Consider the following 24,362-nt stretch of genomic DNA (forward strand, 5'->3'; position numbering starts at 1 on the left):
AATAATAATAATAATAATAATAATAATAATAATAATAATAATAATAATAATAATAATAATAATAATAATAATAATAATAATAATAATAATAATAATAATAATAATAATAATAATAATAATAATAATAATAATAATAATAATAATAATAATAATAATAATAATAATAATAATAATAATAATAATAATAATAATAATAATAATAATAATAATAATAATAATAATAATAATAATAATAATAATAATAATAATAATAATAATAATAATAATAATAATAATAATAATAATAATAATAATAATAATAATAATAATAATAATAATAATAATAATAATAATAATAATAATAATAATAATAATAATAATAATAATAATAATAATAATAATAATAATAATAATAATAATAATAATAATAATAATAATAATAATAATAATAATAATAATAATAATAATAATAATAATAATAATAATAATAATAATAATAATAATAATAATAATAATAATAATAATAATAATAATAATAATAATAATAATAATAATAATAATAATAATAATAATAATAATAATAATAATAATAATAATAATAATAATAATAATAATAATAATAATAATAATAATAATAATAATAATAATAATAATAATAATAATAATAATAATAATAATAATAATAATAATAATAATAATAATAATAATAATAATAATAATAATAATAATAATAATAATAATAATAATAATAATAATAATAATAATAATAATAATAATAATAATAATAATAATAATAATAATAATAATAATAATAATAATAATAATAATAATAATAATAATAATAATAATAATAATAATAATAATAATAATAATAATAATAATAATAATAATAATAATAATAATAATAATAATAATAATAATAATAATAATAATAATAATAATAATAATAATAATAATAATAATAATAATAATAATAATAATAATAATAGACTATTTATTATTATTATTAAGGGCAGTAAGTAGTCTATTATTATTATTATTATTATTATTATTATTATTATTATTATTATTATTATTATCACGGTTTTAAGATATTTTCCGCTCTCGATCCCGTATCGCTATCATTTGATAGGAAGAAAAGTTATCTATTTCATCTCAAGCTTACTCGTGTTGTCCTATCGTTCTTGCATCATTTTCCCTCTCGATCCCGTATTGTCTACGCTGTTTCTTGTGTTATCGTTCCCCCGTTGTTGCTCTCGTTCACAATGTTTATGAATAGGACGAAAAAAAGTTGAATGAAGCTCGTTGAAAACTTTTACCTTTTCGGCCTTAGAACGAGAAAACGAGAGAGAATAGAGTGTGAAAGGGCAAGCGAGAGGAAATGACTTAACATGCAATTACTAAAATCATAAACCAAACGTCCTATATTGATCACAATCAAAATCGCATGACTGATTTAAACGGCTACGATTAAATCAACACGCATCTCCAAAATAGACGCGTAGCACAGAATAACCCTTCCACATTCCCCTTAATACGGCGTCGTTTTGACCAGCTCTTAAAGGATGATCAGCGCATAATCTTTTATCTTAATCACTGTGTCGCGTATAAATACAACGGCACGAAGAAATTGGATTATACGAATAGTTCACAGTGTCACTGTCGCGCCAATTTTGGAGAGTTCAGATTCAGATCGTCGAGCTGGTGAAGATGGCGTTCGGATTAAATTCTGATGATGTGACTGCCTTTAAGCTATTGATTTGTTTAGCTGTTATGTATGGCCTCATGTCGATGCTGGCTCACTCCATTGTTCACATGAAGTTTGTTAAGCCGCTTGCAATTGATGCGCCTCTTGATCGATTCTCTGAAGCCAGAGCGGTCGAGCATGTAAGAATTTTGTCTCAAGAGATCGACGGTCGCCAGGTAGTCGCGTTCTCCTGCATTTTAGGTGTTTACCATGAAACTTCATTTCATATGATGATTTGAGTTTTTTCAGTTTGGTTACTGGAAATGCATGCTAGGGAAGAAACCTGCGATATGTTTGTCATTTTTTTATGAGTAAACAGCTTCATGTGGTCTTTAAGAAATTTCTTTTGGGTATGTTTGTGTTTCTGGTCTTTGTAGGAGGGACGTCCTGGTCTTAGAGAAGCTGCTCGGTATATAAACGGGCAGTTGGAGATGATGAAGGAGCGTGCTAGTGATGAATTTCGGTCAGTGTAGTTTCTCATGTCGGCTAACGAAGCTATTTAATTTTAAATTGTTTCTATTGTTCTAAACTGAGGAAAAGGTCGCTATGTTATACTTGCATGCGCTTCTTGTTAGTTGAAGTTTGATTTCTGTATTGATGAAGTTGTTTATGACTCAGAATCGAGATCGAGGAGACAGTTGTTGATGGTTCCTTTAGTATGATGTTTCTGGGCCACAGCATATCACTGGGATATCGAAACCACACTAATATCTTAATGAGGTAGAGTTGATATTTAATTTTTAAATATATAATTGACTTGGGAACGGCTTATCATCTCTTATGAACGAAAAATAAAAAGAGTTCGTGATATAGGATCAATAGTTCTTGTATGTTGATTCGTGTTCCATCTTTCGAATAGCAAAGTATTGTAGCTTATTACTAATTTACAAGGATTTCACTCTTGATGGATGACAGAATTTCATCAGTTGATTCACGAGACACTGACCCGTCAGTTCTAATCAATGGCCATTTTGATAGTCCACTTGGATCGCCGGGTGCTGGTGATTGTGGGACATGTGTGGGTGGGTATTGGAAAACCTTTGTCAAAGAAGAGTAACATAGCATTCTTTTGATTGATCATGACACTCTCTTATCCTATATGTCACTGTTACAGCATCAATGCTAGAAGTGGCTAGGCTTATTGTAGACTCTGGATGGGTTCCTCCTCGTCCTGTTATTTTTCTTTTCAACGGTGCAGAAGAGCTATTTTTGTTGGTAGGGATTCAGTTCTTTGTTCTTACTGAGAAATAAACCTGTAACTTTTCCCTATTATTTTAATTTGCGGCAGCATTCATGATTATAATTTTTTGTGCTTTAGATGTAGGCATAATACAAGAGAGAGTAGTTTCTTCTTCCTCTGTCTGCTTGTTTAGATGCGGCAAAATGATGGCTGTTTCAAAGCATTTTGATTTGAACTTCTTTCAAACATACGCTAGAAGTTCATGTGGGGCTTTATCTTTGTTCAGACATTATGAACAACCCTTCTGTCTTGATCTGGCAATTTGCGGTTTTCTCTAGTTGACAGGAAGCATTTGACTAAAACTGTTTAATGTTTTAGGGCTCACATGGATTTATGGAGAAACATAGATGGCATGATACAATTGGAGCTTTTGTAAACGTCGAAGCATCTGGTACTGGAGGTTTAGGTAAGAACTAATTCATATTGATTGTTATGGTACTAGAAATCCGGAAGTTTTGTCCGTTTATAGGTAAGTTTCAGATTTTAAGAAAATTGGCTACAAAATGATTTTTTTTCCAGCAATTGAACTTGAAGAAAATAGATTACTTCCAAAAAAGATAATGTAAATGATGCTTGAATTATGAGTTTTCCTCTAAATATTTGGACTTTCAAAATTGTTAGAATGGTTCATGTTGACTCAATTTTTTTTTTTTTTTTTTTTTTTACGCCCTTGTATCCTTTTATTATTTCTCAACGAAAGTTCAATTTATCATAAAAAAAAGAGAGAGAAACTTAGCGTTTTTTTCTTGTAAAAAAGAATTAAACTTCAATGTATCTTGTATGTTATGCCACACAATTGGTATTCTAATTTGGTCATTTTCAAAAATAGATTTAGTTTGTCAATCTGGACCTGGCTCCTGGCCTTCGCGTGTTTATGCTCAGTCTGCTGTGTACCCCATGGCTCATAGTGTTGCTCAGGTTCTTCTTCAACTTTTATTCTTCTCCAGTTTTGTATTGCGAGAATCTTAGGTTCAAATTATGTTACTTGTTTGTTTACATCCCCAGACATCTCCATAAACACACTGTTGGGGCAATAGGTTGTTATTTTCATATTTTTACAACTAAATCAAATGTCTTCCTTTGTTTTTGAGGCTGTGTTATCCAGTTATGAAACTGCTGTATTTTTCATCTGTATACTGTTTATCAGATTTTCTAATTGGTATGCAGGATGTGTTTCCAGTTATTCCCGGAGATACAGATTATAGGATATTTTCTCAGGATTACGGCAACATACCTGGCCTTGATATTATCTTTCTTTTTGGTGGTTACTTTTACCATACCTCATATGATACAGTGGAGAGACTATTGTATGCATTACATCTGCTGTTTTGGTACAGATACATGATTTGGATTTTCATATATTTTTATTCTTCAATTTTTTCTGAGACATTCAATTGCCTATAATAGACCTGGGAGCATCCAAGCACGGGGAGAAAATTTGTTCAGCATAATAAAGGGCTTTACGAATTCTTCGATGCTTCAAAACTTTTATAAGCAAGCTTCTCCTGAAATTACCATCCATCAGGACAAAGACGATGGGGCTATTTTCTTTGATTATCTCTCATGGTTTATGGTATGCTTTGAATATTGTTACACTGAGGTTATTTTACAAGTATGAACTTAATGATTGCTGTTACTAGCGATGAATTTTAGGTCTTTTATTCTAGTGGGCTAGCTCTGGTACTTCACAAAATTCCAATAGCTGTCTTCCTAATACTGCCATTCCTTTTGAACTTACGGAATTTTAGCATAACTTCATGCTTGGCAACATTTTCTGATTTGACTAAAGGTAAAATAATTTCTGCTCACGTTTTTTATTATAGAACTTCTTCAACTGCTCCTTTACTTTGCTTTTCTATTATACGTCAATTTTAATGGTTGATTTTTCATTTTGCATAAAATTTAAAGTTTATGGTGAAAGCATGCGAAAATTGTGCTTATTGAATCACCCCCGTATATTTTTTGATCTTCAGGTTTTTTGTCTCATGCCTTGGGGGTTTTTCTTGCAATTGTTTCTCCAGTTATGTTTTCCATCCTAAGATTGCTGTTCACCAACTATTCCATGAACTGGTGAGTATTTTCTCTGTTTACTTGTCCGTTAGCTTCTATCTATCTCTTATATTAATACACAGATGTGGATGCAGATATATTATGGTTTGTGTTTATAAGTAGTATAATAAATTTCACTACTGTTGCTATGGTATCAAAGGAGAACAAATAACTCTCGGAGGACCTTTCTGGTGGCCATAGTCTGATTTGATGCCACTGAAGCAATTTTTATATGCTCATTGACATTTTTAACCTGAATGCAGGTTTTCACATCCATACTTGGCTTATTTGATGTTCGTCCCGTGCTCACTAGTCGGTCTATTGATTCCTAGAACTTTTTGGAGTTGCTTCCCTCTCTCCCAAGATATTTCGGTTTTTCAGGCCTCAAGAGAGGTGAAATTCTACTTTTAACAGGTTTACCTGTTAATCACATCTTATGCTTAAGAACTCTGGTTGTTGGTTTTTTTCTCTTTCTGGTTGCTGGATATAATTGACTATCAATGAGCTCATCCACATTCTTCTTCCTTCATTAGACCTTATAATCGTTTCAACCGAATGGTAAATATCAGGCTAAAATTTGTTGAGATATTGTAGTAATACTTTCCACTAAATTATTTGCTTAAAAAATTGTGTTTAAAATGCTGGGTATTTCCTGCATCAGTGAGAGTTTAGTTTATATCAGAATCAGCAAAGCAAATATTCTTTATTTTTTTTAATATTTAAGTTTATCAATTGAGTAATCAGTAAATGTGAAATGTACAGCTAGTGCAATAATATGAAACAAGAGTCAACTGGTTTTGCGTCTGTATCCTTAATATATCTCACTAGTCATTTAGTCCATGGGCTTAAGGAAGTTGGATCTATACGATGGATATGCTACTAGGATTTCCTTCAATGCAGAAAATCTATCAATGCGGGTCGAAGCATATGGTTGCCAGGTTGGTTAAATGCTGTTAATGAGAATAGTAATTCACTATTCTTAACAATAGGGCCCGGAGACTTCTTGGTTCATCATGCTATTGCTTTAGGTTTACATACAACTACATTGATCTTAGTAAAAGGTGCTTTAGATGCACGTGGTTCCAAATTAATGCCGGATAAAAAGGATTTTGGTTATAGTTTTCCTTGCGACGGTCCGGGACGAGGTGGTACTTGTGATATTCATTTCTTTTCTTCGGACACTGCTCTAAATTTCTTGATTCCGTCTTGATGTGATTACATTGCGGATTCATTAGGAAGGGGAGCTTTCTCAAAAATGTATTGTTATAGAGGGTAATATATTAGATGTACATGCACTTATGCATGCATGCTTATATGGTGGCCCCTTGTTCCATGCATGAATAGACATGCAAGTTTTGTTAAGTTCATTCTAAAAATATCACTAGTCCATCATCTTCTTTATGTTAGTTGGCTTATGAATTCTATGAAATTTGACAATTTGGTGCACCTATTTTGTCTTTACTTTTTTTGGTTGAACTGAAAAGCTCTGTACTATATGTGCAATCTTTGAATGCTCATTTTGGTTTCTTACTTGACAATTTTTAAAGAAAATTTTTAAAGCTGAGGGGCAGGTAATGTATGTGTAACATCAATCATACTAACATCACATACCCCATGTGACTTGTCAATGCCTAATTTGACATTTCAATCTCACAGGTGTTGTCTGATGAAGCAAGGTTTTGGGGCGCATTTGGATTCTTTTCCAGTTTGACAATGGTATGTTGAATGCTATGGTCTATAGGGTAATTGTTTCACCATAATGAACGGTTGTATAATGGAAGAATTAGTATTAATATTATTGTTATTGTAGTCAATATTTTTTAGTATCAGAGTTTTGATTGCTCAAAGCAGTTTCCTAAATGCAGGCGTATCTTTTAGCAGGGCTTAGTGGTGGCTTCTTGACCTTCTTTGCGTGCATTTCTATGCTTGCTGCCTGGTTGTCATTTTCCTTGGCAGCTACACATTATGGCCGCAGGTCTCTCAGGTTGTAATTTGCACATTGCGGCTCTAAATTATGACTTTTTGATGCTAATGATATGATTTCTGAGAAAAAGGTTTCTACCTGATGTTTTTGGAATAATTTGACTATAACCTTCCTCTATGATCATTTTCCTGTCAGATGGAAGTAATTTTAATGGCGTGAAAATGATATTTCTGGAAAATGATATTTCTGAGAACAGTTTTTTATCTGTTAGGTCAATATTATTTTTCGTGTTACCAATGGTTCCATACCTTGCATACTCTGTTTATTTTGGAGGCTTCCTTGCCCAATTTTTAATTGAGAAGACAGGCATGATGGGTTCTATTCCTCCTCCATATGGTTAGTATCCTGAACTGGAATATTTTTCCATCCATATCTAGTTCAGCTTCTCCTTTCCATTTCTGTTACTGGCTGACCGAAATAGTTTTGATGCACGAAGGCATGTGTGATTTCTAAGTATGATGCCCAATCAACAGTTTTCATATCTTATTAACTGAGAGATGCCCACCACTTTTTCACGTGTTACCTGGGAGGAGAAACCTTGTAAAATGATCAAGAAAGGAGAACGCTATTTTTAATTCCACCTCTCCTATAAGTTATTAACAGCTTTGTTGAAATTCCAATTTCTGTAATTAGAGTCTTCAGATTGTTATTTTCTCAATATTGATGTACTTTCACAATTTTTGCAACCAACAGCATTGAACTTTGTTCGTTGTTATCTGCAATTTCTAGTTATGTTTTTTTTAATACTTTTTGTATCTTTTGGGTATGTGTGTTTGGGTTGGGATGGTCAGGAACTCCAACTGAAGAGTTTTTTGTAGTTTTTTTACTGTGTATATTGACGTCTTATCTTGTAAGCTTATTTTTTATTAGCTGGAACTTTTCTACTATGCATTGTATGCTAAAGATGCATTCTCTAAATTTGTCCGGTTATCCTAATTATCACTGGAAATTTTTCTAGTGACCAAACTATTCTTGCAGGGTATTTCATTCCAGATATTGTAGTGGCAGTTACTATTGGAGTTCTAACTAGTGTGTGCATTGGCCCTCTAATTCCAGTTTGTGGACACTGGCTAGCAAGGTCATCCATCTTGCAATTCTTGTTGCAGATTATTGTAATTGGGTTGGCTGTTTCCTCGCAGTTCTTTCCATATAGTATGGCTGCTCCAAAGAGGGTAGTTCTTCAGCAGACATACATTACTTCAGGTATTAAGACTAAAGATTGATGACAAAATCTGATGAATACATGGTGCACGCAAACATTCTTTTAGAATTTTGATGAGGTGCAATGACCGGTATTGCACACTATGAATTCTAAGAATGAATCAGAGTAGCACCCATACTCCTTTGTATAGGAAAATTTTCCCCCATGATATAATGCCTTTTCTGTCCTTAACTCTGACTTAACAACAGTATGTGCATGTGTTAAAGTTTTTGGAAGTTGGAAACTAAGCCTGCTCTCATTGCAGTATTTAAGATCCTTCGTCCTCTGTACTTTCTACTTGATCTATTTTACTTGAATGTTGTAGATGTTAAGTGAACAGGTTCAAGAAGTTTATATACTTCAGTGGTAACATTTCTGTTCAAAATTTTAACAAAACATCTAACTTCTAAATATCAGCAATCTACAACTCTCACCCTTAGAGTAGGATGTGTTTTTCCTTCCTCTTCTCAAATGTTATATTGACAAAGAAATTGTTGCTTCTAGCTTCTCTGAATCGGCACTATATTTTTTCACAGGTCCAAATCATCTTGAGAACTCCAGTTATGAACTCTCTGTGGTGGATTCTAATTCTCTAATTTTTCTTTTGAAACATGCTCCTGATGTGGCAAACGAATTGCAGACAGATTTAGATCTGTCTTTTGAAACTGCAAATTTGTCTCGCCAAGAGAACTGGCTGGTATGTTGCTGTACAATAGAAATGAATACTATCTTCAGTTTTTCAGGAATTTTTCTTTCACATGTCTGAAACTATATTGAAATTATATTGAAATTAGATTGATTCAAACCCTCTGAATAGCAGTTCACAAAGCACCCAAATGGGGGTCAAATGCACTGATGCTTGGGGGTATCATTTTTTCCATCTATTTACTGGTAATTAAATTGATTTTTGTTTACATTTTTTTGGGTGAAACTTAATTTATGAGTTTGGCTACATCTCACTGTTTAGCGATATGGTAAAATGGAATTAATTTATAGAAGTTTCAAATTAGCTCATGGAGGGAAGATACGAATAACAATTTCTTGAACCTTGTTATAGAGTTTCGGTTGTACTAAGGAGGCTCATTTCAGTCAATAAGGTAAAGTTTCAATAGAAGAGCTGCTTTAGGGTAAATAATAAGATGCACCTAAGAAGCACAAACACTTTAGGCACGAAGACTTTCGGTTGGCTAGCGTCTCCGTGTTTATCACATGTTGGACACTTTGACACTTGTTGGTTATGTATTGGAAACTTATTAGCACAATAGATGTGTTAGACATAGTTCTATCAAATCAGTATATGTCCAAAATTTGTTAAGACACATATTAAACACTTGACTTTAGATAAAGTTAGAGAGTGAAATACATCAAACTTCTTTTTGAATTATATAAACGCATAAACTTTTTGACTTTGGATTTCCTTCCTGTATAAAGTTATATATACTTCTAAAGATCTATTTTCTAATGGATGTGTCCTTGTCATGTCCGTGTTCTGGATTCTTAAAAAATAACGTGTTACCGTGTCAGTATCTTATTGTCACCGTGTCTTGTATTTGTATATGTGCTTCTTAGAGACTCACCTAGCTACTTCATGTCGGGAAAGATTTTTAACTAACCTTTTGACCTCTTTTACATTAGAAGTATTAGAATATAAGTAAATAAATAAAAATATTATAGGCAAGAACTACTTTGCCACAAAAAAATGTCTCCTCTCCGAAAATATTTAAGACAACCTTATATAGGACAACCTTTTCTTCCAAGTTCGACCATAATCTCTAAAAGCCAACTTGCTAATATCAATTGGGCACCCGATGTTCTAGTTTAGACCCTTTAGTGATTAATTGCTACTCTAATGTGGAATTTGACCACTTCTAACCTTTTCTTTGATTAAATGTTTATTGATTTCAACATGTCTAATACCATCGTCTTAAATTGAATTTTGGACTATTATGTTTTCTTCTTCATCTTCTTCTGTAGGAATGGCAATATGCCTCGTTAGGTCCATTTTTTCATTTCTAAACTCTGTAATTCACAATATTTCTTTAGCTTTTTTTTTTTTTTTTTTTTTTCACTTCAAGCAATTGAGATTACATCTCATGAAGATGTGATACCCAATCTCTATCGTGTAAATTGTTCATACCGACCCAGAAATAAAGTTAGTCCATCTGGAGATTTCTTCAATTGTTCTAGTATATAACATAACATTGGAATTGCTTTCTATTGCTATTCAAGTAGAATCTTGCGGCTGGTCTCATTCAATGCATAAGTTATGTTTGGTCAAATATGGGAAAGAAAATTTGACTTTTTTGCTGACTTCTCAGTAAGTTCATCTCTTGTCCTGAATTGCATATTGAAGTTCATTTCAATTAGGGTAGTAACTGGTTTACTCTTTTCATATCCTTTTTTTTAATATATACTTTCTTTCAACGTTGAAGATCATTGTTGCTACTGCTCTTCCGTTTCTACCCAACTTGAAAACTTTTCTGTAACTCTTTTGGTTTGTAGCCTCTTTCCTTATCAATGAATTTTGGTTTTTATTTCTGATGAGACTGACTGAGCTGTGAAATACAAAGGGGTTCACCGGTAAAGTGGCTATAGTATCTACTAGTTCACACATACAGAGATGAGAATGACTGAGCCTCTGAAATACAAGGGAGTACACTAACAAATTGGGATAGAGTATTTACTAGTTCACGCACACGTGTGCTCGGTTATTCAGACCTTTTTTGTGAAATATGGAACATTTTAATCATCTTATTTGTCATTTATTTTAATTTTTTTATGAATATGATCTCTAGACTCTGTTGTTACTAATGATTCTGTACTTCAGCAAGGCATCCTTTGAAAATGGAAGGATTTAAGGCTCGTTTTGAGACATCTTCTAGTTTTCTTTGTATTCTAACCTATTTTGAAGGACATTTTTTGAAACCCTAGCCAACTTTTGAATATTAAAGCAAGTACTTTATTAAAATCCATCTTTTGTTTTTGAAATTTTTCTTAGGTTTCTAATGTATTTTAAAGACTAAATTACAAATTTAACCTCTGAAATTTTAATAGTATCTAATAGGTCCGTGCACCCTATAAAGTGTCTAATAGATCTTCAAACTTTATATTTTGGGTCTAATAGGACCTTTAAAACAGATTCGAAGAAATTCTAAGAAATAGAATCGTTATCAGGACTGGGCTTAGGATCAGTGAGTGGTATGAAAATTTGGAGCTGTTTTCCTTGCGCAGGCACTTTTTCCAGTTTCCTTCATGTTCTCCAGAAGTTTGAAGTTTCCTGCCAAGGAATCAACATCAAAGAAAGATATACATTTCCCTTATTTGATTTCCAGTAAACCACAAACAATTTCAGACCATGGATCTCGAAGGGTCTACTTGGAACTTTCTCTAGGGTAATGTAACTCAATTCTTCTGTTACCTCAGGCTGGAAGAAGCCAGGTCCTGTTTATAATTGGGAACTGTATTCGTATATAAGATGGCAAAAATAAAATCTGTCCGTAGTACTTCTAGGTGGATTAAGCGTGTTAGATCTTTTGATATTAAGCTTGGTTTTGTTTCTAATGCCTGATCCTTCTTCTAGTTCCTTGGAGGAGGTTTGGGTCACGGTTCTCAATGTCACTGGGCCTTTATCAAATTGGTCATTTGCAGACAATATGCTTCCAGGTAAGTTTAGGGACCTCGACTTGTGTCTTATGTTCGTTATCTTTTTGACGTGAATTGTTGTCGTTATAAAACTGGAACAGCGCCCGAGATACTCGCTGGTGGACCGCCCTCTTACATATGCAGACTTAGTGGAGCCAACCATGAAAACTGGAGATTCTGGCTAGAGGTACAAACTACGAACTCATATTATAGTAGTCAATTTCATTCTAATTGAGAATATGAGAATGTGAGATCCCACCTCGGTTGGAGTGGGAACGAAGCACCGCTTACAAACTCCTTACAAGAGTGTGAAAACCTCTCTAACATAGGCGTTTTAAAACCTTGAGGGAAAGCCCTTGAAGAGAAAGCCCAAAGAGGACAGTATTGCTAGTGATGGACTTGTGTTGTTACAAAATGTATCAAAGCCAGAAACAGGGCAGAGTGCCAGTAAGGACGCTGGTCTCCAATGGGGTGGATTGTGAAATCCCTGGCCTCCAATGGGGTGGATTGTGAAATCCCACATCGGTTGGAGAGGGGAACGAAACACTCTTTATAAGAATGTAGAAACCTCTCCCTAACAGATATGTTTTAAAGTCTTGAGGGGAAGCCCTTAAAAGAGAAAATCCAAATAAGACAATATCTACTAGACGTGGGTTTGGGTGCTTACGGTGAAACTCAGTTCATCCATATTTCATAATTAGCCACCTGCACAAAAATATTTCTTCTTGACTACCTGCACGATCTTGCTTACATTGTGAAGATGCAACATGCTATCAACCGACGATTATGCACGATACCGAGCCATCAAGTGAAAGTTTCTTTAAGATGTAGGTGCAATTGACCTGTTTATGAGACTCATGCTCACCTCTTTGTAACATGCAGGCTGAAAGTGAGGAAAAATTGAGAATCGACGTGGCTGTATTGGATCAACAGTTGACAAATGAAGTAAAGAGGTTAAAAAGTCTTTTCCCAGACTGGGTTGATGTCATTGCTTATTCCAGCTTCATGTCTACTTATACCTTCTGATTCAGTCGAGTTACTTGCCTCCACAAGATTATAGCTGATCCGGTTCGGGTTCGGGTTCGGGTTCTACTTGTTGGATGCTCCTTTCTACATAGGAGCAGTTCTTTCACCCCTCCATCCAACCAGGCCCATAGGTTTTAATGTTTAAGATCTTGGTTAGTTTATTTGTACGATTGCTGTGATCTTGGTTACTTCACAGATTTAAACTTTTGATCTTTTAGTCAAAATTACATACTTTATGTCTTTCGTCCCCGCAAATTATATTCTTAAAAATTGACAGTATTAATATAATTTTTTAAAATTTAAAGGTATTATTGGATCCATGAAGAACTAAAGTTTCTTAAACGACCAACCTGTTAACTTTCATAAATGACCAAGGTTCGATTTTATTTTAAAATTTTAAAAGAGATTTTATTTTAAATTTTTAATTCTTTTAAAATGGTAGTAATTTTCACACTTTTATTATTATTATTATTATTATTAGAATTTATTATATGATAATGCTTATGAAATGGACTATAATTAAATAATTTTATAGCAAAATTATTTATGAAAATAATTTTCATTAATTTTTAACATATATATATATATATATATATATATATATATATATAGTAAAAATATGCACAAAATCATTAATTGCAAAATAAAGCTATTTGATGTACAAATTAATCATTAAATTTTTTTTGTCACATTTCACAAACTCCAACAAAAATCTTAGTTTTAATGTCTTTTGTATCAATTTCATGTTGTATGCATTATAATTTTTTATAACCATATTTGAAACTATAATTTATTAAATTATTAAAATTACATTATATTATATATATATATATATCAAGTTTATTGTTTATTATCTAATAAAAGTGAAATTTTATGGTTAAATATATAATTTATTAAATGGATTTTATTCACTTTTTTATTTTATTATTATTATATAAAAGCATTTGTTTTCTTGTTAAATAAAATAACAATTATAATTGCTTGGAGAAATATTCAAAATGGGCCAAGCCCAAATGAGCCCAACCCAGAAATAGGGTTGCTCTTCAGCCCGCTTTCACTCTTTTAGGGCTTTGTAGGGATTGTTCCTCTCTCCTTATAAACCTAATTCAAGCATTTCTCCTCTCTGTTCACGGCGGAATCCAACTTTTCTTCAGAACCCCAAGTTGCAGCCGTCGCCATGGTTCGTCTTCTATCTTCTTGATTTCTCCTAACATATGGTGTCATCTGAGATTTTCGTTAGCTATTAATCTTCAATTTCGGTTTTTGTTCGTTGTTTCAGGTGAAGTATTCGAGGGAACCAGACAATCCCACCAAGTGTAATGTTCTTTCTCCGCTTTTTTTCTTATGGATCTTGTTCGATTCATGTTCAATACTCTGATTTGATTTGTTTATTGTCTATCGGTTTGTATTTTCATCTTTTCGCCTTGAACTGACACCCTGTTGTTTCTCTTTTCAGCCTGCAAGGCCCGTGGCTCGGACCTCAGAGTCCACTTTAAGGTAGGGTTTATTCCGCTTTGTTGATCTGCATTCTTTCGGTATAACAATCGTGTAGGAGTACTATGAACTAGAAATTGAATGGTGTGTTTTTTTCATGGGCTTGACTCCCATTTTGATACCTCGCATATGATTTTCTGTTTTGTTTAACGTGCTTCGATCTCTTAGTGAGTGTCCTTCAATAGTTTTCTGTATGTAATTGATTGATTTAAGTGATAGTATATTAGGGCGTTTGATAGTGATGTCATCTTAAAATGTGCGTTTTGAAAAACAATCGCAGTTGCCGTCTAGGAGCTTTTGAATTTTCAAGGCATGAGAGCGAATGCTAAAAGAAGAATCAATATCGTATTTTTTTTGTTTCTTTCGTCAACAGTAACTTTTCTCTGTACTTCTTTGTAACCTGATGATAAAAGCAGGGCTCTGTTGCCTCCTGTGAACAGGGCTCTCGTAAACTTCAGGGAAATTATATGCCTTCTTATTGGGTGAACCTCTGTAACTAATTATGTCTGAAGGTTCAGTAAATGATGCTACATAATTGAGCTTGTACTCTTGCATATTTCGTTACTATATGTTGTTGCATAGACTCAACACAACTTGTTCGTTTTTTCATTTTATAGAACACAAGGGAAACTGCACATGCTATCAGAAAGTTGCCATTGGCCAAGGCCAAGAGGTATCTTGAGGATGTACTTGCCCACAAGCAGGCCATTCCATTCCGTCGCTTCTGTGGTGGTGTTGGAAGAACCGCTCAGGCGAAGAATAGGCATTCCAATGGCCAAGGTCGCTGGCCTGTCAAATCTGCCAAGTTTATTCTAGATTTGCTTAAGAATGCTGAGAGCAATGCTGAAGTATGTGTTTCCACTTTTCGTCTCTCCCTGAACTGGTGTTATAGTCTTTTTCCTTCTCTTGCTAATAATTGTTTCTGCCTTTCAGGTTAAGGGTCTTGATGTTGATTTGCTCCACGTATCTCACGTCCAGGTAAACCAAGCTCAGAAGCAAAGGCGTCGCACCTACCGTGCTCATGGAAGAATCAATCGTATGTTATTGCTACAGTCTACTTAATACTTCTATGGAAGTTCATGCTTCAACATATTGCCTTACCCTTCTATTTCCATTCCATATTTCTTTTTGGTTGGCAGCTTACATGTCTTCTCCTTGCCATATTGAGCTGATTTTATCTGAAAAAGAAGAGCCTGTTAAGAAGGAGGTAATCAAACAGATTTCCCAACTACTTTTCCGCTGTAAAGAATTTATTGGGTTAGACGTAATTCTTATTGTTTGTATTTCATTTACAGCCCGAGACTCAGCTGGCGACTGGCAAACCTAAGAAAGGTCAAGCAATCCGTAGTGGCGCTTCCTCTTGATTGGTATAAGTATAAACTCTGTTGTGGGTTTTGCTATGCCATTTCTTTTTTGAAGTGAGTTTTAATTATTGGTCATTATATAGATCTAAGGATTATTATTTAGATGTTTTGTGTGACATGGTTTATGTGGAACCTTTTCTAGCTTCAATTTTCTTCACGTTGCAATCACATTCGGGTACTTGCTTTTATTTCTTGATGAGATCTCTTGACGCCTTAATTTCCTTCTGCTAAACTAACACGAAAGAAGCCTTCACCCCGATCTGAAACATTAAAATTGGTCTCTAGGCTTTGTTTGGAATGATTTTTGAAGTGCATAAAATCAGTTTTTTAAGTATTTTGATAAGTCATTTGAAACTTTTTCTTTAACCATAGATGTTATATTCTTTACCATAATTCTCATTAAGGTTTTGCTATTGTTGATAGTTACATTTATCAGCTCCCAATAATTTAATTAGTTAGGTATGATGCTGTTGAAAAAGAAAGAAACAAATCTTGCTTACTGAGAAGGATGAATTTTTAATCCGACATAAACCGAAATAATTGATCTTAGATTATTTTTCGACAAATAGTTGATGATTTCTCAAGAGTATTGTAATGGGATAGAAAATCAGAATTTGGTAAACAAAAGTTTCTATCATGATGGGGGCTGAGGAAAGAAGTATTAGATATAAAATTAATGAAGGTGAGTTAAAATTGGAAGAATGATCAAACTATTTAGTTTCCTAGAGGGATATACAAGGGGCTCCAAGGTAAAAAGAATAAAAACGTGTTGATGGAGGAATGGGATGGTGAGACACCCAGTACGACAATATACCAGAATAAATCTATCATGGGTTTAGGGTTTCATGGGTTTTGGGTTTAGGGTTTTAGAGGGAGAAGAGATTTAGGGTTTAGGGTTTTAGAGGGAGAAGAGATTTAGGGTTTAGGGTTTAGGGTTTATGAAGTAGAAGATTGATATTGGTGCCTCTTCATCAACTAGAAACGAATCTCTTTTAATGTAAACGGCCTTAATGGTCCACATTGGCTACCGGAGGATCATGTATCTCCGAGCTTCGAGCTTCTTTGAAAAGACATTCTCCATCATTCTCCTGCGCTCTATCTTCGAGACTCGAAATGAGAATGAAGCAAACATGATTCGAGAACGAATTTAGAATTTGGATGTCAACTTCTGAGATTCTAATAGCTAAAACAAATACCCCTCTATTAGAATCAACTCGAGGAGGAGGCATTTCAGTCAAACCGAAGCTTATTGTCGTTCTGTCTACAACTACTTGTCGTCTGATTAAAATGGGCTCGATAGATAATTGTCAAGCCCAGTCCATTTACTACGCTTTTCTAGTCATGGGCTAGGCCCATCCCTGTAAGGCCCATCTTTCCCTATCCCCACTCATTCACGTGGAAAACTGTAAGGAATAGCTACAATTTTTTTTTTTTTTTTTAAAAAAAAAAACTACAATATGATGATGTGGGAAAAGGCAGTGAAAAATTTTATTTCAGTCTTTATATACTCATATTTTCGTCGAAACACGAACATTAGACAACTTCTCAAATACAAACACTTGGAGCAGCCATAAAAATATTATCTCGACTCCATAATATTTTTATAGCTAAAGTGGTTAGATATCTATAGTCAACTTGAATATAACCCGATTAATTTAAGCATATACTCTTGACCTAGATATCAAAGACTTGAATCTCCCGACCCGACAACTCGAAAACACTAAATTAAAACAACCCTCAAAATAATTCCAATGAGGTCACAGAAACCAGTCAAAGCAGAAGGAAGCCAAGTGATAGAACATAAATGGTAAGTGTCCAAGTGAAACATATTTCTGTTCATCATGTGACCATCCAACAATGATAAACTCATTAATTTTCTTGATAAGAATCATAAAGAAACACAGCAATTATCTTAATTTTTTGACAAGACTCTAATGGAATGCTGGTGTATTTATAATGGATTTAAATAGCTTTCAATCATGTCACTACAGAACTCTAATTTCAAACACCCTATTACTAAAATAAGACTGTAAGAGCACAATATGCTAAATAAACCACAAAACAGGGAATACAGAGGCATAGCTCAGAAGAAAATTATGGAGACTCCCATTGAGAAGCATCCCACAGCTACCCAAGGACTCAAACGTTCACCTGGTTCACAAACAAGAACATCATCCTGTCAGATAATAATGCATCGTATAACTGCCAACAAAAACTATGCCATCCTAATTGACATATGGTTAACTAATATGGACAACAACAGCTGCTGATCACTACATATCTAACAGGCCGACACGATACTGATAGTTCTTTTAATATGAAGAAACTGTACTTGTTTTGTAGTTCAAGCCCTTAACTTTCTAGGAAACCATCAGATAAGGAAAGAAAATGCATTTGGGAAACATTGAACCCTGTGCCTGAACAGGTTTCAAGCTCCCAAAGAAGCCTTATGATTGTTTGTTGAGTCATTTCTAAGATATTTTGTTATTAACATCAGAAATGCGGGTCCATGAAGAAACGAATGATGGAATAAACAAAGAGAAGAGAATGAAGAAAGAATTCTTATGAATTGTTCCAGCAAACAATTCATGGTTAAGAGAAACTACGCAAATTTAACCAAAGAAGCCTACCTATTCTGGCTGCTTTCCAGAAGAAGCCACGAAACCTGTCAGAAGAGCAACTCGATTAAAAATGATACAGAATTTATAATGTACACGTACTTTGAAAATAAGAGGCAATGATTTTGCATAGCAAGAACAAACATGTCAGTGTTAATGTAACAGCGCAAGGCCACCGCGAGAAGATATTGTCTGCTTTGGCCCGTTACATATCGCCGTCAGCCTCACGGTTTTAAAACGCGTCTGTTAGGGAGAGGTTTCCACACCCTTATAAAGAATGCTTCGTTTCCCTCTCCAACCGATGTGGGATCTCATAATCCAGCCCCCTTAGGAGCCCAGTGTCCTCATTGGCACACCGCCCGATGTTTGGTTCTGATACCATTTGTAACAGCACAAGACCACCGCTAGGAGATATTGTCCGGTTTGGCCTGTTATGTATCGCTGTCAACCTCACGATTTTAAAACGCATCTGTTAGGGAGAGGTTTTCACACCCTTATAAGGAATGTTTCGTTCCCCTCCCAGTTGATGTGGGATCTCATAGATAAATACTCCACCATGATAAACCTAAAATATAAATCGACGCCTATCATATTGTATGGGAAATTCAAAAATAGGAAGTTAGGGAAAGAATGGGGGATCTCTCCAAGCATCAAATTAACTCCAATCATGTAGGGAGAAGAAAAGGAGAGCAGCAACAAGAAATGTAAAAATCAAAACACTTGCCAACATGTTTGAGACCTGATCTTCTATGTTTATCTGAATGCAGTAAATAGCATAAGAAACCTAAAGGAAATACCCATTTCTTTGCTCAAGAATTGCAGGAAAATGCATCTTCACATAAGTACAGGTACAAATTCCCAATAGGATTACTGTCAGAAAGGAATGAAAATTGAACAGAGCCGACTGAAAAACCAAAAATAACCATGTTAGTGATCAGTAGCTTCTCTATTTATCCAAGCTATGAAAATGTCCATAGTCCAAACACCAAGACAAGGATCCATTACCATGTTCGAAGGGACAGGTATTATCCACGCTAATCAATCCTCTCTTTCAATTCAATCTAGAAATAGGTTAAGAACAAGTTAGCAACGGACCCAAAGAACTTCATCCTGCACATATCCATAGTTTTTCATGGTTACAACCTAAATCTCGCATTGATAACAACCCCTTCAGATAATTCGAAAATTTCACAGCAAATAAGATTGAATCTTCGGTTTCTACGAAAGCCAAAACACGAATCTGAAGTTCCCAGTAAGATTTTGGAACACATCATAGCTAGCTATCGCTGTGTATAAACTATTACAAAATGTAGTTCCTGATACATATTAAAATCTTGAAGAATCAACCTCGTAATCGAGTTACAAATCGGGGATAGATAACAATGTTAAAACATTAACTTTCTCCAGCGAAGATCCGAATATTTCGATCGGTTCAAACCCATTAATCCCCAAACCTAAATTCAACTAAATCTTCTAAGGTGAAATCCCATAACGTCGAAAACACTGATCCAAGAAAAACACAGAATACTTACCGAAGGTGCATAAACGGAGATAAGACAAGAAAGAGCGGGTCCGATACAACTCGCCGGGGCGTGTCAGATCGCAATCCTTCGAAAACGAAAGGAGCGGAGGAAAGGAACTTCTTGACCTCCCAAGAGCCGAGGATCTGAGCGGCGGCGAGCAAAAGCGAACAACTTCTGACTGAGAATTAACCTCCGATTGTCAAAAATAGATGATTCCGCGGTTCAGACGAGTCCCAACGATGACAATTTTTTTAAAAAAGAATTTATTTATATTTATAATTTTTATACTTTTACTTTTACCCCCTACATTTTCTGAATTTAATTTTCATTTAATCTTTTCTCTAATTTTATATGGTTTAATTTAGCCCATAAATTTCAATATTTATACACTTTTTTCCTATTTTTCTGTTAATTATTCTTCATTCATTAATTAAAAATAGATATATTTTGTTGTTAATTATTTTTCATTAATTAATAAAAAATAAATAATAGAGAATTAGTAAGAGTCGAACTTGACTAAAAAGGTCTTTTAAATTTCATTCATTAATTAAAAATAGATATGTTTTGTTGTTAATTATTTTTCATTAATTAATTAAAGATAGAGAACGAACATACGAACTCAGTACGTGACTCTTTTTCCTTGAGATGGTCGGAGCTTGCGGGCTAGAAACTAACTAGAACGTGACTCTTTCCATCTCAAAGCCATTTGAAGGGTATGTCGAGAACCTAAATAAATCGGTATCAAAATAGTGATTTATGTCCCAAATGTGTTACAGCCACTTCTAAGTTCAAGATTTTTCCTCTTTAAATGAAAACTATATTAGAAATTACTCAATTGGTTTGAACAACCATTTCCATGCCTAGAAAACGTCCTTCCTTTACCAGATATTTCCTTCTTCAGATTACTTGCTTATGAAGTAACCGGCTGCAATTACTCTTGAACAGTCAATAATGAAGCAAAAAAAAAAAAAAAAAAAAAAAAAGATTAATGCTGCTACACAAAAGATACTAGTACTGCTATATATATATATATATATATAGATTCAGTTTCAGTTCTAACACAAGATACGTCGCTCACTGAACTGGAAAGAACAAGCATGATAAGCAAGGTAGTCCAATGAAGCAAGGGATCTAAAATTTAGGAAACACAAGCAATGTTCTTCTCCATGCAGCTATTATAACTCGACTAACAGGACAGAATGATCCAATCAAACATTTTAAGGATCCCATAATACTTTAAAAACACTCCACATCTAAAGCAATCTCTTTAGAATCAGTTCCCCCCAGAAGCACAAATGAATAGGGAGCGAGAATGTCTCAACCTGCTCATGTCTGTCTATATGGGATCATCAAGCGGCGGTTACTTCAGCCATTTCCTGATCCACTGTAGTTGGCGTCACGGGATAGTAGTTGTAATGAAGTTCTCCTACATCGTCGCCAGATAGCTTTTTCCATCCATTTGGTCCCACGTAATAAACTGATCAATGGGATTCAAATCACAGAGTCAAGAAGGGAACATTTGGACAAGCACACAAATGAGTATTACAAACGCAAAGAAACATTTTGACAGAGAGGGATACCGCTAGCAACTCCACCACTGGCTCCATCTCGGAAAGTTGCATGATAAATCGCTCGTCTAGCCAGTTCAGCAGCTTCTTCTACAGACAAGTCATACCGATACCTGCCATGAATTAATATACATAAATTAAAGCAGATGAAAAGATGGACAATTGTTTCAAAATGAGGGGAGAAAAGGTATGAGGAAAGAATGTATTTTTTCTTTGTTCTTTTATACTAGCCACCTCAGCGCAATTTTTCATCATGGAGTTATCTTTCCTTACTTTTGATATATTCTTTTTCATGTGCAAAAATGTGACCAGGCATTCATGCCAAATCATGGCGGTTCAAAAACTACCTTGTTTATCCTAACATATTATAAGAAGATCATAAAAAAATTACTGGATTGAGAAATATTGAAGATGGACCGATAACGGAGGATTACACTTACCCATTATCCAAGACACCGTAGGCATAAGGTGAACCAGATCCAACAGAAAATCTTGTTCCCTTGAGCCTTCCTCCCTCACTGTCTACGTAATATAGACCAGGACCCTAAAATGCACAGATCAAGGTAAGTTATAGATCATAAGAGAATAAATTAACATCATAACAATTTTCATCATAAAATAAGAAAATAAAATAAATAATGTTATTACTGTTTCATCCCATCCAGCAATCATAGTCCCAACAGAGAGACCCATTCCACGATAGGAGTACAGAATATTGGCCAGTAATTTTGATGCTCCGGCAACTGAAATCCGACGCTTATTTGCTAGTTCATGTCGGCGGCACTAAATCATGTAAAATATTATGATCAGCTAACCACAAGGGAAAAATCCAAAATATCATCTTGGCAAGGAACAATTGGTTGAATAGAGAAGAATAAATATCTGATTGTGCACATACAAGTTGAGTTGTAACTCTAAAAGTTATCGGATAATGGCCAATTACCTTGACACCGAGATTTCTATGCCAAAACTGACAATCAGCAGCACCTCCAGCCATTGTACCAAGCATGTAAGGATTAATTTCAATAATTTTCTTCACAGATTGCGATGCTGAACAAATTTAATAGCAAATATTTAGTTCAAAACGAAGTAAGGTACTCAAATAACAACATGATAACTAACAATACAATGGAGGATGGGGGGAGGGAGGACAACCGGCACAAATCTAAACAGGAAAATGCGAATAAACACACCATGCTGCAAAGAACATTCTCTCTATAGGGCACAGTCCCAAACTTCTAATCGTTAAAAGGGATAGAGTACCTTAAAATAGCAATTTATAGTTCATTGTATACAAACATGACCACATCTAGATATTAAATCTACAATTTGTTTGAAGAACACATGTATTAAAGTTAGCATACATATGTAGCCTCCCATGCTGGCACGGGAATCAGCAGCAACCATGACTCCTTCCTTAAAAATGAAAGCCAGTGTGGTTGTTCCTTTTGCTGGCTTTACCATTTGAATGGCATCTTTCTGAAAGCCATCAAACTGAAACACGGAGAATACCAAAATCAGAAAAAACAATTCTACAGAACAATATGCAGCCCAGAAAGCCGTATGAGAAATGATTTACAAATTACGTCACTGGAATTAGGGATCTCAAAGGATGGAGCAGCTGCAAACCCTTCCATGAACTCCATTTTTGGCCCAAACAGCGGAGCTGTTGTTTGAAGACCACTGGTATTGAACTTCATGTTTCAACTTCTGTCAATGACCGAATATAAAGCTTAAGTACACAGTTCGTATTACGAATAAGTTATCCATACAACAAGATCAAAGTTTGAGAAAACAAAAAAAAAAAAAAAAATCCCGAGAAACATCCACAGCAATGCCGATGACTGAGCAAGTTCTACTTCACTCAATTAACTAAAACATAATTTAGAACACCCAGCCTTAAAAGATGATCAAAACACTGACGTCCAAAAACCAAATAAACGCACTAATCGATTTGACATCAAGCGACACTAACAGCTCCAAGACCATAAAAAATAGAATCATATAATCGAAATCTTAGTACCTATCCTCGATTTCTATCCGAAATCATAAACAGATCCGTAAATTCATCAAAATGCACGCAACTTTCATATAAGAAAACGTGTCAATACCAAAACCCTAACGATAGACACTGATTCCAATCTACAATATATCATGAATCCGCATATGAATTCGAAGAACGAAAAAGAACAGAATCTTACTAACTAACTTCAACTTTACCTTGAGCTAGAATCTAGAGCAATATGAGAACAAAAAACAGGAACTACGACCAAACGGAGATACACAGCCTCGAAGGAAATGATCGGAATGGAGGGAAAAATGAGGACGTTTACAGGGAAATCGAAGGCCAGTTTCTTGTCCTCCAGGAAACCATCGGGTGTATTGGGCCTGGGCCACATTTCTATTGCGGCTTTCGATACTGGCAAGTTTGGGCCTTAGGGCCTACTGGCCCAAGTTTGACCAAATCTCAATCTAATTTGACCTATTAGCAAAAATTAAGGTTAAATTAGATAATTGATTATTATGGTTTGAATATAGTTTAAATTTTTTATTTAGATAGCAATATTTTATATTTCGTTTACTAATATTTTAATAAAAAAAATTAATTTTTCAATAATACAAAAAATAGCTAAAAAATTTTATCTTAATTAGGTCGAGATTGTATGTCATTCTAAAACTCAAATTTAATTCTATGGTTTCCATTTTTTTTCCTCTTTTATTATTTAGTCGAGATTGTACGGTTATTAATTAAGAACATATATCGATAGAATACACTTTAGTCTCTAAAGTTTGAACTTAACATGTATTTAATTTTTGACAAGTGAAACTTTGAAAATATTTATAAATGATTTCCCGACCATTATGTCACCAACAAAAAGATGATTAGACACGAATCTTTAGTGAATGAAAATTTTTAATCCGCCAAG

At 34.1% G+C, this 24,362-nt stretch overlaps 4 protein-coding genes and 1 non-coding gene across 10 annotated transcripts; 3 read left to right on the forward strand and 2 right to left on the reverse strand.

Annotated features, from left to right (window-relative positions):
* Positions 1 to 1,601: 1,601 nt before the first annotated feature.
* Positions 1,602 to 13,111, forward strand: LOC111805329 (uncharacterized). Of its 5 annotated transcripts, none has more exons than XM_023690354.2 (21): positions 1,604 to 1,902; positions 2,104 to 2,189; positions 2,345 to 2,446; positions 2,642 to 2,748; positions 2,841 to 2,941; positions 3,285 to 3,372; positions 3,796 to 3,884; positions 4,134 to 4,273; positions 4,374 to 4,539; positions 4,620 to 4,755; positions 4,940 to 5,036; positions 5,279 to 5,408; positions 6,672 to 6,731; positions 6,881 to 6,999; positions 7,211 to 7,335; positions 8,056 to 8,202; positions 8,737 to 8,897; positions 11,432 to 11,592; positions 11,781 to 11,863; positions 11,944 to 12,029; positions 12,725 to 13,111. In XM_023690354.2, the coding sequence occupies exons 1-21, from the start codon at positions 1,690 to 1,692 to the stop codon at positions 12,866 to 12,868; spliced, it is 2,541 nt and encodes an 846-aa protein (XP_023546122.2). In that variant the 5' UTR covers positions 1,604 to 1,689; the 3' UTR covers positions 12,869 to 13,111. The 5 variants fall into 5 exon arrangements, 4 of the variants coding, with proteins under 4 accessions (XP_086984553.1, XP_023546124.2, XP_023546122.2 ...); XM_023690353.2 differs by having other exon boundaries at positions 1,605 to 1,902; positions 7,978 to 8,202; XR_002816653.2 differs by lacking the exons at positions 11,944 to 12,029; positions 12,725 to 13,111 and adding an exon at positions 8,995 to 9,091 and having other exon boundaries at positions 1,602 to 1,902; positions 7,978 to 8,202.
* An 815-nt stretch (positions 13,112 to 13,926) lies between these two features.
* On the forward strand, positions 13,927 to 15,914 carry LOC111804700 (large ribosomal subunit protein uL22y). Its single transcript, XM_023689455.2, has 7 exons — positions 13,927 to 14,048; positions 14,148 to 14,184; positions 14,325 to 14,365; positions 14,980 to 15,210; positions 15,296 to 15,398; positions 15,502 to 15,569; positions 15,658 to 15,914. The coding sequence occupies exons 1-7, from the start codon at positions 14,046 to 14,048 to the stop codon at positions 15,724 to 15,726; spliced, it is 552 nt and encodes a 183-aa protein (XP_023545223.2). The 5' UTR covers positions 13,927 to 14,045; the 3' UTR covers positions 15,727 to 15,914.
* LOC111806234 (small nucleolar RNA snoR74) lies at positions 14,769 to 14,897 on the forward strand. The gene has a single exon (XR_002816784.2). It is a non-coding gene; the product is annotated as a small nucleolar RNA snoR74 (small nucleolar RNA).
* Positions 15,915 to 17,658: 1,744 nt separating the features above from the next.
* LOC111805049 (uncharacterized) lies at positions 17,659 to 20,122 on the reverse strand. 2 transcript variants are annotated; one of them, XM_023689917.2, is made up of 5 exons: positions 19,877 to 20,122; positions 19,350 to 19,405; positions 19,142 to 19,248; positions 18,357 to 18,391; positions 17,659 to 17,877 (listed from the first exon to the last, which is right to left on the reverse strand). In XM_023689917.2, exons 2-5 carry the CDS (start codon positions 19,350 to 19,352, stop codon positions 17,810 to 17,812), a joined length of 213 nt encoding a protein of 70 aa, XP_023545685.1. In that variant the 5' UTR covers positions 19,353 to 19,405; positions 19,877 to 20,122; the 3' UTR covers positions 17,659 to 17,809. The 2 variants fall into 2 exon arrangements, with proteins under 2 accessions (XP_023545685.1, XP_023545686.1); XM_023689918.2 differs by having other exon boundaries at positions 19,350 to 19,454.
* An 855-nt stretch (positions 20,123 to 20,977) lies between these two features.
* Positions 20,978 to 23,814, reverse strand: LOC111805998 (proteasome subunit beta type-5). Its single transcript, XM_023691315.2, has 8 exons — positions 23,656 to 23,814; positions 23,022 to 23,145; positions 22,800 to 22,929; positions 22,379 to 22,485; positions 22,084 to 22,218; positions 21,876 to 21,979; positions 21,448 to 21,548; positions 20,978 to 21,344 (listed from the first exon to the last, which is right to left on the reverse strand). The coding sequence occupies exons 2-8, from the start codon at positions 23,133 to 23,135 to the stop codon at positions 21,217 to 21,219; spliced, it is 819 nt and encodes a 272-aa protein (XP_023547083.1). The 5' UTR covers positions 23,136 to 23,145; positions 23,656 to 23,814; the 3' UTR covers positions 20,978 to 21,216.
* Between the last annotated feature and the right edge of the window lie 548 nt (positions 23,815 to 24,362).

The sequence above is a fragment of the Cucurbita pepo genome, chromosome 11, assembly GCF_057944985.1.
Source record: "Cucurbita pepo subsp. pepo isolate OVF chromosome 11, ASM5794498v1, whole genome shotgun sequence".
Classification (NCBI taxonomy): domain Eukaryota; kingdom Viridiplantae; phylum Streptophyta; class Magnoliopsida; order Cucurbitales; family Cucurbitaceae; genus Cucurbita; species Cucurbita pepo.